The 12,022-nt window shown below is 35.8% G+C and overlaps 1 protein-coding gene across 4 annotated transcripts in view; it reads left to right on the top strand.

The window, feature by feature from the left end:
• ATRNL1 (attractin like 1) overlaps positions 1-12,022 on the top strand; it is a 434,071-nt gene that overhangs the window by 156,851 nt on the left and 265,198 nt on the right. For all 4 annotated transcript variants that reach the window (XM_053983741.1, XM_053983738.1, XM_053983739.1 and 1 more), the window contains exon 21: positions 642-694. In XM_053983741.1, coding sequence (XP_053839716.1) covers positions 642-694 — 53 coding nt within the window. The remainder of the gene's footprint in view (positions 1-641; positions 695-12,022) is intronic.

The following is a 12,022-nucleotide window of genomic DNA, read 5'->3' as shown; positions in this document are numbered from 1 at the left end:
TAATCATTTTCTAGTAAGATATTTGGCATTTTTAGAGTAATGTTATATAACTGAATTTGAACTGAATTTCTGTAGGATATTTCATGTCTCTGAAAATAGCTATATATCTTATCTTATTCAATAAGAAAGCTATTTCTCTAGCCCTTATCATGTACATGTCTTGTCAGCAGCATCAGTACATCATGTTCAGTTTGAATTTCACCTGGTGCCCTGGGTGGTCAGTGAAGAGGAGCAATTGCCACTGAAGTTCATGGGAGTTAAGTAGCTGAGATGCTGCTGTGCCAGATCAAAACCAGGGAGAGAATCAGCTGTGACTGGGGGGACAGGGATAAGGAGATTCAGTGCTTAGGGTGGCTGCAGAATTCCTGCCCTGAGTCCTGCAGCAGGCACCGACTTCAGGCAGGTGGCTGAAGCTCTTTATTCAAGAGCCTGGCCACTCTGGGTTTCCTACGTGACAGAGAGCTGCCTCCAGAAAGTAGCACACCCTCATTTAAGAACTATATTGAATACTTATTTGCATGTATTTGTGTTGGTAGTACTGAAACTCATGCTATTTGAATAAATATTCTAGCTGCGTTTTTATTAAAGCTGTACTGTGTTTAATGGGAATGTTTGGTTTTGTCTTTTTTTTCCCCCTGCAGCTGTGACTCTGAAAATAGGTATCTTGGAAATCCACTTAGGGGAACATGCTACTGTGAGTACTTGTATTTTTAATGCTACATATTGAAATGCTGATTACATATTATATGATAATTTCATTTCCTTGGAAAAACAAAATAAGTTCCTGGAGATTTTCCAAAATTGAGCACATTGATATTTTGACTGAAAAATAAAATGCCCTACTGGCCTTCTCTTACTTTGTCCACAAGAACACAAATTAAAGTCTACTAAAAGTTGATTCCTTTCATCTGGCTTAGAGGGACTGACCAAACCACGGGGTTATTCTCTGTATTTCATCACATGTGAATGAAAGGAATAGTAATTGTGTCAATGCTTTAAAGGCAGAATTTGTGGTGGAGAAATGCAAATAGTATAAACAGCACTATTCCCTGGGACATTCTGAGTGGTTTAGCCAGTCTGCCTCCCAGGGACATGAGACACAGCTGCTCTCCACAGTGTCATAAAAGGAGGCTGTGTGTTGTCTCCATGTTCTTAATGTTGTAGAAAAGGTGCCTCTGGCAAATTTACTCTGAAGCATTGCAGTTTTGATAGTCTTAGTGAAGGACCTGAAGGGATGAGAATGCTTATTACCCATGTGCAGAAATCCCTTAGTGAGCTGTGCCAATTTTACTATGCCAATATCAAGTTCAATAGTAATTTTAATCATCATAAAAACAGATGGGATGCTGGAGAACACTATTTTAGTGTTCTGTTTAGCTTTTGTGACTTTTGCACGTACCTGCTCTGTGTCAGACAATTGAATCCATTTGTCTGTTGTTTCTAAAATCATCCCTACTTCAAACTTGAATTTATACATAAAGACAGATGTCTGAACATACTTATAACCTCTCTTCTGATTTTTGGCCTTATTTCTTAGCATTTTATTTTACAACATATACAACAATTTTATTTTAGAGTCTCTTTAAGGCATCATTTACCTAATAAAGGAATGTTTATTTTCTTTGCTAATCTTTCTTACCTTATATGGTTTGCATCTGCAAGGTATGTTTTACAGAACAAAATAGTAAATTGCATATTATATTACAGATGTTGACATATCTCTAGGCCTAAAACATTTATTCTTCCTGCCAGCTATTAAAGAACATTGGTGTGGGTTTTTTTGATTTTTTTCCTCTCAGAGAACATAAGTTTGAATGCAATACTTTAAGCTGGAACATAAATTTTAAATATTGTAGACCAAGTTGAAAATAATCCCTAAAACTTAAAGATACTCTGGATCAATAAATTCAATTCCATTTGTTGTTTTTTTGCATTAGAAAAACATCTTACTTTAAAACAGAAATATCAATATTTAGAAGAATAATTTTTTGTATCTATATAATAATTAAATAAATAGTTTTTTTAAGGTTTAGAGTGAGTACATGAGAAGTTCATACTTTGAACACAATTATATATAGGCCATTTTGGATATGTGTGTCAACGTTTGTTTTGTCCTTTAGAAATAAATATTATTAAATTTAAGAGATTGAAAAGAAATGACAGTAATGAGATTTGTAGACCTCAGGCACCTCCATGAAAAAACCTTATTTTTTTGCTATCATGTTTCAGGCTGGGTCTATAAATCATGTTGGAGACAAATTGTACTGTATTCAAGATGCCCTTTCACCTTTAACTCACTACTGTTATTTGTCTTCTGTCAGATTTCAAAATATTTTAAAGATCTTGTTGTTTTGAAATGATACATTTTCTTTTAATACTTCCAGCCTTTTAAAGTATCCCATATAAACAATTCTCAGAGTTATTTTATTGTAGTAATAGGCAGACTGCATTGATTTGCTGGATGGTGCATCATAATGGGAAATAATCTTAATTTTTGCATAACTGACTGGCTTAAGATTTCGATGACAGTTTCTTATCAGCACAGTCCATTTCCTGCTAAATCATGTATTAAAAATATATATACACACATCATGAAGAGATTCTCTAATTTGTTCTATATTCTAAAATATGTCCATACCATGTTTCAGTTTTGTGCAAGACAGGCATTTGGATGGTATTTTTTCTGTGCTTTATTTCACTCCTCATTAAGAAACTTTCTCTTTAGACACTTAAAATGTCACTTTACTTTTCCTTGAAGAGTATTTTTTACAACACATGACTATTATTGCTCAAGAGGGGGAAAAATAAATTGTATGTATTTATGAGCAGCATAAGATTGTGAGAAATTAAAATTCTAGGCACATCTGTTTCTATTACTTAGAATAAAAATCAGTGAATGCAGATAATAATTTGCTGCATGGTTAGGATCTTCTTCAGGAAAAATTTTAGTCACATGCTTGAGTTTAGCTATCTTCAAAATGACCAGTTTTAAGTATTTAAATTTTGCCCTTTTTTTCACTTGTGGAAATACTGCCCTAAATTGGAATGCTCTTCTGAGCAAAACTTCAGGATTTAATCCCAAGTGTCTAGATAGCTTTCTTGTGATACTGGATGACCTGGATTTCTCTTTAGCAGCAGGATGTGCATTGAGGAATGCCTGTTGCCTTACAGAACTTTCTGCAGCTTGGGATGCTGTGAATATTTGCTACCCTGTGGAATCTCAGCTGGTTTCATCTCCTCCAGCTCTCTGCCAATCTTACTTAGTCCTTGCCTAGTCCTCTGCTCCCTCTTGCCTGTCATTGCCATCCTTGAGCCTAGGAAGGGGGAGCAGGCTGGTCTTGCTGCAGGTAGTGACATCAATGGTTTAAGAGGGTAAATGAAAACAGAGTTTGCCACTGGGAGAGCACAGGTTGTTTTAGTCTCTTCATTATTTGTTTCCTTTCATGATGATGTAGGAAAGTAAACAGAATTTTAATTCTGTACATGGATGATGTTGTGGTTGAAGTGATCTAAGCACAGATAAAAACACAGGAAGATTACAGATGGGTCTGGCATGATTGAAAATGAAATTTATGTAGGAGGTAACACTGAAATGTTGTAGGGACTTTATCTAAATACAGATACTATGCCAAAAGTATAAACAAGACAGAGCAGCAAAGCCATCAGATCCTAGAGATCAGAGGAGCAGTGCTTTAAACATCAGATTTCATTCTCATATGACAATTCCAAACATGGCAGCACTGGACAAGAGTAGTTCTGCTTTAAATTATGAAAACTTAATAGAAGTGGAATAAGAAATGTGTAATTGGGCATGCAGTAGTGTATTATCCATCTTGTGTGAAAATCATTGTACATGACTTTTTAAAAATTATTTTAATATCATTCTTTGTCACTGAGTTGTGTTATTGAAAAAGCACAACTTCTTGGAGAGCAAGAGAATGAGAACAAGCCTCATAAATATAGAAATTAGAAAAGTACTGAATGTATAAGAATGTGTGAGCAGCTGCATGATGATCTATCTATTCTAGTACCCTGTTGTCAGGAGTGGCTGAACACAAATGCCACAGGAAGATTGTAGCAAATGGACAAACATACAGTGGTAATTCTCTCTTTACAGCCAACAATTTGCAGCTTAAAACTTCACAAGAGGAAGGATTTTTTGACCTGGAAGTGTTCAGTGTGCCATGGCTTAGGAATATCAGAGGAGACCGTATCAAAGATTTCTTATACAAAATAAAAATAGTATTAATGCAAAAGAAAGCTTCGTGATTTTAGTTTTGTTTGGCCATGTAAACATCCTTGTTAGCTGAGGACAGGTCTGCTTCTGGATTGTCTCTGTATTTCAGGACAGGGAGGCTCTTCATCCCTTTCTGTTGGGAGCCAATCTTGCCGTGAATGATCGGAAGCTGATTCAATCCACAGAAATGAATCCTGAGTGGAGGCCAGAGATGGTTGTGCAGCTGACTTATGCATGTACACAAACCATAAATACAACATTTTGTCGTGATACATTTGTATTGGCTGTTGTTTTTGCTCCATGGTGTCTGGGCCAGCGTGATGGATGGCAGTGACACCTCGATAGCAAAGTGTGCATCCAAATGGCTGCATTAGTTCTTCACACATCAGCATTAGGAATGCATTGCTGTCAGAGTCTGAGCTCCTGGGTGCAAGGGAACACGCAGCAAAACCAGATGGTTTTAGACAGATTGGGAGGAATCACTGGGAAAAATGCCACTTCTGTGATCTTCACTTGGGTTGTATACAGACACAAAGCTTTAAATCATAAATGGAGAAGTGGTTAATCTGGTGTTCCAGAGAAAATGAAAGTTTAAATTTACAATTTGTGATGTGTTACAATGCATGGTTTGAATTATAGGCATGCTAACAATCACTTGTTTTGAGAGGATGTGATACTTTCTACTATAAACCTCTCTTAGATAGCTATAATTCTAAGGTCAAAAACTTTCCAAATGTGTGGCTTATGCAGATTATTTTGAGTTCCAATGCAACATATCAAACAAGAAGTACAACTGATTCTAATATTGCTACATGCAGAAGCATAAAAGCTTACAACAAATCAGTCTTGCCAGTATAAATCACATTGTTTGCCTGCATGTAGTTAGAATTTTCATGAGCTGAGCACTCAAGATTTTCCTATTCGTCCACTAAGAAAATTCCTAGCTAAGACAATGAAGTTGAAAAAATGCACATGGATTTAGATACCTTAGCTTCCCCCCTACCCCCCCCCCCCTTTTTTATCCTTTTAAACAAATGTTTAGAAGCATTTTTGTATTATTTCTGGGTAGCACCATTGACAGGGAAGAGCTTTTCCGTTTGCTCCTGCAGACTGGTTGCTGTTTTAAAACAGGCAGCAATTGTGAATTACAAGGCAGCACACTTTGCAGTGGGAAACTTCCAGGCATTCCAGAAGATTTCCTTAGCAATGTAGAGCCAGAATGTAGTCACATTGTAAAAAAATTGCTATAAATGAACAATTTTTATTCATCTATTGCTCATCTTTTGGCTGGACAGACAGTTTTGTGGGACTGTGACTATCTATGAATGCAAAGAAAAATCAGGTGAAGCTTTGCATTATATATATAGATATAGATTATGTAGATATAAATATATATGTATATGTATGTATTATAGATCCAGTGTAACACTGTAGAATTTCCCATACTGCAGTACTGGCCTGCTTTTAGGGATTAGAACCTGACCTTTGAGAAGGATTAGAGAACCTAAAACTTAAGAGGTCATGAGGGATGGGTCATTTGCAAAAAGAATTAAACTGGGGAGGGACTGAACCACTTGCAGCTTTTTGTGGAATTAAAGCCTATTTATTGATCATATGCCCCTGATCCAGATATTTGTTGGATTTCTAGCCTTTAAAAAAGAAGAGGTCTTAATATCTATATATAAAAAGGTTGAAAGAATGTACAAATTTTATTTTACCTGTTTTCTAGGTGTTTCCTTCCAGAGCTCTTTCTTTTTTCTCTTACCTTAGTGTTTTATGGGATGTCATTTCGGGATGGCTTCGCACAGTGAGTGACCACCACTCTCAGCTGTTCTTCTGGGATGAAACACGCAGGGAAGGAAGGTGGTAGGCCCATCTGCAGGAGCCTTTGGGGTCAGGTGTGCACATTCCACTGGCACCTCTGAGTTTTCCACTGCGTCTCATGGATGTACAGGGAGGAAATAGAAAGCCAGAGAGCACACTGCAAAGTTTAGCTTATATATAAGAAAACCCCAACATTATTACTAGCAGGAAAACAGTAGTCATAGTGGGGTTTTGTTTTGTTTTGTTTTGTTTGGTTTTTTTTAAATTCTTAATGGCTCAATTTTATTAGTTGCTCTTTTTCTCCCTAAAGTAAACCACAGGAAAGAATATGTGATCTACTAAACATGTTGCAATGACTTTTTTGGGATTGACCTGAATAATTGGTTTATGGCTTTGCTCTGCCATTCTAAACTCTGAGCCATAAAATCATTATAGCTGATAAGACTATGGCTTCTTTCCTTGGTATAAATACAGACAGGATAGCAATAAGCAATTCCCTCAGTATGTCAGCAGCTCACAAAGATGAAGAATGATACTTTCATGTGCAAAATTGGTGAGAAACTATGAAATGTACATTCAGTAAAAACTCTCAAGATAATATCTGGTGTCTGTGCAGGGAGCTGGGGACAAAAAAGCAAATTTTGCTTCTGGCTGAAGAGCCTCATAAGGATTCTAGTCCAGTCCTGGAGCTGTATTCGCCCCACTAGTGCTGACACACCAGGATTTCAGAAAGGGAAAAGTAAAGAAAAGTGCTAGTCCATACCTATTCTCCATACAATTGCTGTATAGTTAATTTGTATTTCAATTTAAAACTTTTAAACCATATTGTTATGCAGTGTATGTGGTGCCTGAAAAGAAAAAAACCTCAAACACTTATTTCTTTTATCTGTTTTATTAAAAATTTGTCTAACTTGCTAAAAATTAAGAAGTCTAATTACTTTTTCATATCTGGTCTTTGGACTAGAGACTTAGTCTTACATTCTTTTTTTTTTTTTGCAGTAGTAGTAACTAGAAAGATTGTCTAATTATTAAGTGTAGATAATGTATTACAACTTCCAATGAATTTTTATAAATATCAGCTCAATACTGTCTCAAAGCAAAAGGATAAGAAAATACACTCTTATTTATGTTGTCAAAATACAATTTAGCCTTATTAGACCTATTGACATGGTCAGATAGTTCATCCCACCTATTTTCCTTATTATTAGAATGAATTTTTTTTCTTTCTTTTCTGGGCTTAGTCATAGCCAAAGTTCTAAAATAAGCCAATTTTTAGTAACTTTTATTATGTTACCAATGTTATAATTTAACAAAAAGGAGAATTAAAATTGTTGCAAGAAATATCTTTAAATACTAAAAACATGCATGTTGATGCATTCAGGGACTCAGAATATGACCTCTTTTATCAATAAAATTGTAAAAAAATAATTGTCAAGTAAAACGTGTTCTAGAGGTACCATAAAGCACTAGGTGGCAGACTTGTTATATTTAGAGAAGAATTAAACTCAAGAACATTCCAAGGAGAGTGTTTTAGAAGATAAATAGCAAGTAGGACTATAAGTAAAACTGTTAGCAGGGATTTTCCAGATATTTAAAAATTATGTTGAAACTTAAAGGGCATAAACAATAAATTTTAGCTCTTGAAAACGTGTTTGCTTTGGCTGAGTTGGGAGATGTATACCAGCAGCTACCAGCTTCATTACTGATTTGAACAATTCATGTTTCCCTTTGGGACAACATTAATTTAAACTAAATACATATTGTAATTGTAAAACTGTCATGCTTGACTTAAAATAATGAGTTCTGCCAATTATATCTAACATTGATTGACTTTGATACAGACTGAAAAAAATCTATATTATTTATAAATACAGGCAAAGTAATGACTGACGTTGTCTTTTGAATATATGGACTTATACAAAAAAATTCTATTTAAAATGAAATCTTCTTAGTGTTTAAAGAGTCTAGTGGAACAGATTATGGTTTAAATCAGACAATTCTAGGATGGTTTGATAAAAGATTAGCCTCAGCAAACCTACCAACTCAGAACTTATAAAGAGCAACAGACAAACACAGTCTTTGCCCTGAGCTAAAATAACTGCACAAACCAACTGTCGCCTTCCAGAGAATTAAAACAATAACCACATCTGAAGCTGAAACTCCTAATAAAGTATTGTGATCTCACCCCAGGCTCTGTGGACTCATTTGCCAAATGCTAGGTTGGCTTGCAGCTTTGTTGGACAGGCTAAAGAAACTGATTTGCTGCCAATCATTTTCAGCTTTTACTTTGACTTGGAGAATTTTTCCATGTATGTGTTTATTTCTCATTTTTGTAATTAATGTTTTTTAATATTGAGAATTTTCTTTGCTTAACAAGCCGTAAGTTATTTTTGAAATGAAATGATTTGCTTTCTGTGCTAGCTTTTGCTTATATACTAGTGAATTTAACCAACTGGCATCCTCTTACAGTTACTATTTAATACCTTTTGTCAAAGCAGACAAAGTAAATTTAGTGATTATTCATTAGTAATAGCATGTATACTACCCTATCTCAAAGAAGCAGGACAAACTAACACTAGTGAAACTAACTTTCTAACTGCTAAAAAGAAGAAAAAACATATATTGCATGCAGATAAAAGTCTGAATTAGAGGACTCTTCCACAGGTGGCATAATTATTTTTTGTATTATGTTTGTAATATTTTTCTTGCAATGTAATATATAGTATTACAGTAAAATAGCTATTAGTATAAAATGTGAGTATTTATAGGTTTTGATGAGGCAAGAGTGGGCGAGACCTCATTCAGAAGATGTCCTTTGCTTTGTAGGGAACTTTAGCCCTTGTATGAAGCAGTGCTTTAAATGAGAAGGAAGCCAGTGCGAGTATCTACAAATACACCACATTTGATTTTGTTGCTTTATTGAGCTTGGGTTCATAGGGATGGATACTTTCTGAACCCTTGTGCTGTGAATTCAATGTGCTCTGTGTGTGTGATTCCTGAGCACTTCCCAAGGGACAGGAGCTGTCACTCCTCAGACACCTGGAGGCCTTGGAGCTTCCCGAGCCTGGAGCTGTAAGAAATAAATGCCATGGGAAAGGATCCCTCCGGCTCCCTTGGCTTTACCTTCTGACAGTCAAGGGAAAATACCTGTGGTGCTTTTGCAGTTGCATTGCTTCCCATGCTGACTGCCCAGGGAAAAGAGAATTCTTGATCAGTAGGGCTTCAAGGGAAGATCTATAGTGAAATCTTGAACCAGTTGGAAAAAACACACCCTGACTTCAATAAGTGCCCTGTGATATGAGGGAGATTTTGTGTTGGTCCCTTTGGGAGTTCTTGGTCAAACAAGTGCATTATTCCAAGTCAGCTGGAGTGTTTTCCTCTGCTGGCAAACGTGGATCACTGGAGGATAGCTGAGCCTCTTCCATTAATGCAAATGTCCTGTAGTGTGAGTTCCACTGTTCAGGTGTGGGTCCTGAACCACCTAATCCTGGCACACATGTCTGTAAGGTCCAGAGCATAGTCAGGGATGTTTTCAGCTTTAGAATTAGTGCTGTGAAGCCCTTATTTGAGGGACTTTTGATTTGAGTATATGAGGGACATTTGTGGGATCATTTAAGTAAATTGGGGGTCATTTCTATCTCAAGAGGATGATAAAACCTTGGATTGTATAAACTTAAGGGAAATGTAAACTAGGTTAGATGTGGACATGTCAAATTCAGCTTTGTGACTCAATAACTCATATTGCTGAAAAGTAGCCTGTGAGTCCTTGATATTCATTTATTGTCACTTTTTCTTAGCTTGAATTGTGAATAATATTTTAAAATATGTTCCAGAAATATAACTCATTGACAGCAAAGTGTAATTTGGAAGTCACTTGATATAAAGGGTAATGCTGGCATGAAATGGAAGAGCAAACTGTGTGAGGTCAAAAAGCAGCAGTGTACACTAGGAAATAGATACAACAGCAAACTAGACATTAAGGGAAAGTTGAAAAATGTATCTGTCAAAGAGTATGAAGATACACTGGTAAAGAAGTAATATATATGTATTTGATTTGTCTTTTTATGTTATGGGGAAATAAATGTACTTTACTGTGTTAGCCCCTTAAGGAAATGCCACGGCCATCAGAATAATTTTATAAAAATGACAAGCTATGCAAAATGTGGGAAGAAAAGTCTTAAAAGGGCAACAATATCACTTTTGTTTTCATCAATGATATGAGAGTTTTATATTTCAACTTCTGTTGAATAGAAATACATACTACTACTGTATGTGTTTTTGAAAATGTGGCCAGAGAAATTTTAAAGTGTTAGAGCCTTTTCTGATGCTGGGAATGGCATCATGAAAGAGAACATGCAGAGGTCATTGCTAGAATGAACAGCAGAATAAATGGTGGAAAGAGAAAAATGGAAACATTCTAAGGAAGGCAGTGTATGGTTGCATCATGCAAATGTGTCACTTCATGTCTGTTGGCAAGGACTGCCTACCACAGTCTCTGAAGGTCAGTTGCAGTGATATGGACAATTACTGCTTTTCAAGTACCAAGAACAAACAGAATGTTGGTATTTGCTACAGTTTGCTGTTCCTTTTTACATGCTAATGCAGTTCTCAGAGAATCCAGTTGTGCTTGATATCTGTCAATGAGTCAACTGGTATGTCTCAACTGGTCTGTATTAAGCTAATTTGAAAAAAACCAATCGAACCATAAGAATAAAAGAAGAGACTTATTCTATTTGCACATTTTGTAATAAAAGCACAGCTGTATTTAGTTCCTGGTTTATAGAAAAAAATAACACCAGGAAAATATAATATTTCTTTTAATGGCTGGCAGCTGTTTTGGGTGGAAATCGAGTTTTCCAAGTCACTTTCAGAAAGAAGTCAGTGAGCCCTGCCATGGTGGCCAGTGTTCCCTCTCTGAGGCAAAGAATAAATCTCCTCTGAAGGATGGGTGACTGCACTGGGGTTGAGGAAAACAGCCTTTACGGCTCCATTTTTCCTTCCTCCATTATTTCAATTTGCTTATTTTAACCAAACTGTTTATTATTTTATGCACCTGACTGCCAGTCCTACAAATCAAATTTGTAGCAAGTGGAGGAATGTTTATTTTTTTCTGGAGATTTTCACTCTCTATTTTATTCCATATTAGGGTTGAGATATTTCCTTCTATCAGTTTTAAAGGCTGTGTAAAATGGATTAGGCAATATTACAGATATGTAATTTCATTTGTGAGTGTTTGGAATTTTAACAGTCTGTCAATATTTTTTGCTGAATTGGCGCTCAGTTCTTAGCATGAGCAATGTTATTACTGATTGAGAATGTTATTAATGAAATCAACAGATTTTACTCAAAAAATACCTAATAGTGTTTTATAGGAAAAACTGCTTGTGTTCTTCTCTTTTTCAAAGTTGTAATGCAATTGTGTTTCTATTGCATGGAGGTGTAGCATTTTGTATTTATTACAGTACAAGTACCTGTTGTAATTTGTGATTTTAAAACAGAGGACACTGCTCAGGGACGTATAAGACGTAATTTCTATCCAGTATGAAGTGCAATTTTCTTGATCTGGGTTTATTTGCTATGAGATATTTTACTTCTCAGAACTGACCATTTAACATGGTTTGAGAAACAGGATAGAATACAGCAAGGTGGGAACATCTCAACTTCGAGATACATTGTGCAGTTTGTACAAGTCATGCGGAGTCAAGCAGCATGGGGTGTGTTCTGACATTTGAGTTGTGGATTTAGGGTTTCTTAAGCAAAGTTCAACTAAATAATGAGAAAAGGGAAGGAAGAGTATTCTGAAAATGTTGGGATATTGCAGGAGCACCTATTTATCTGTGTATATTTATAGACAATTTATAAAGTGTGTGTTCTGTCTCCTTGGAAGGCCTGGGTGACAAGAGGTTGTTCTTTAATTGTTAAGATCTGTATTTGGTTATTTGAGAAACAGGATAAAATCTC

Source organism: Vidua macroura, chromosome 8 (assembly GCF_024509145.1).
Source record: "Vidua macroura isolate BioBank_ID:100142 chromosome 8, ASM2450914v1, whole genome shotgun sequence".
In the NCBI taxonomy this organism is placed as follows: Eukaryota; Metazoa; Chordata; class Aves; order Passeriformes; family Viduidae; genus Vidua; species Vidua macroura.
The sequence above is the reverse complement of the archived record's forward strand: the minus strand, read 5'-3'. Positions and strand labels throughout refer to the sequence as shown.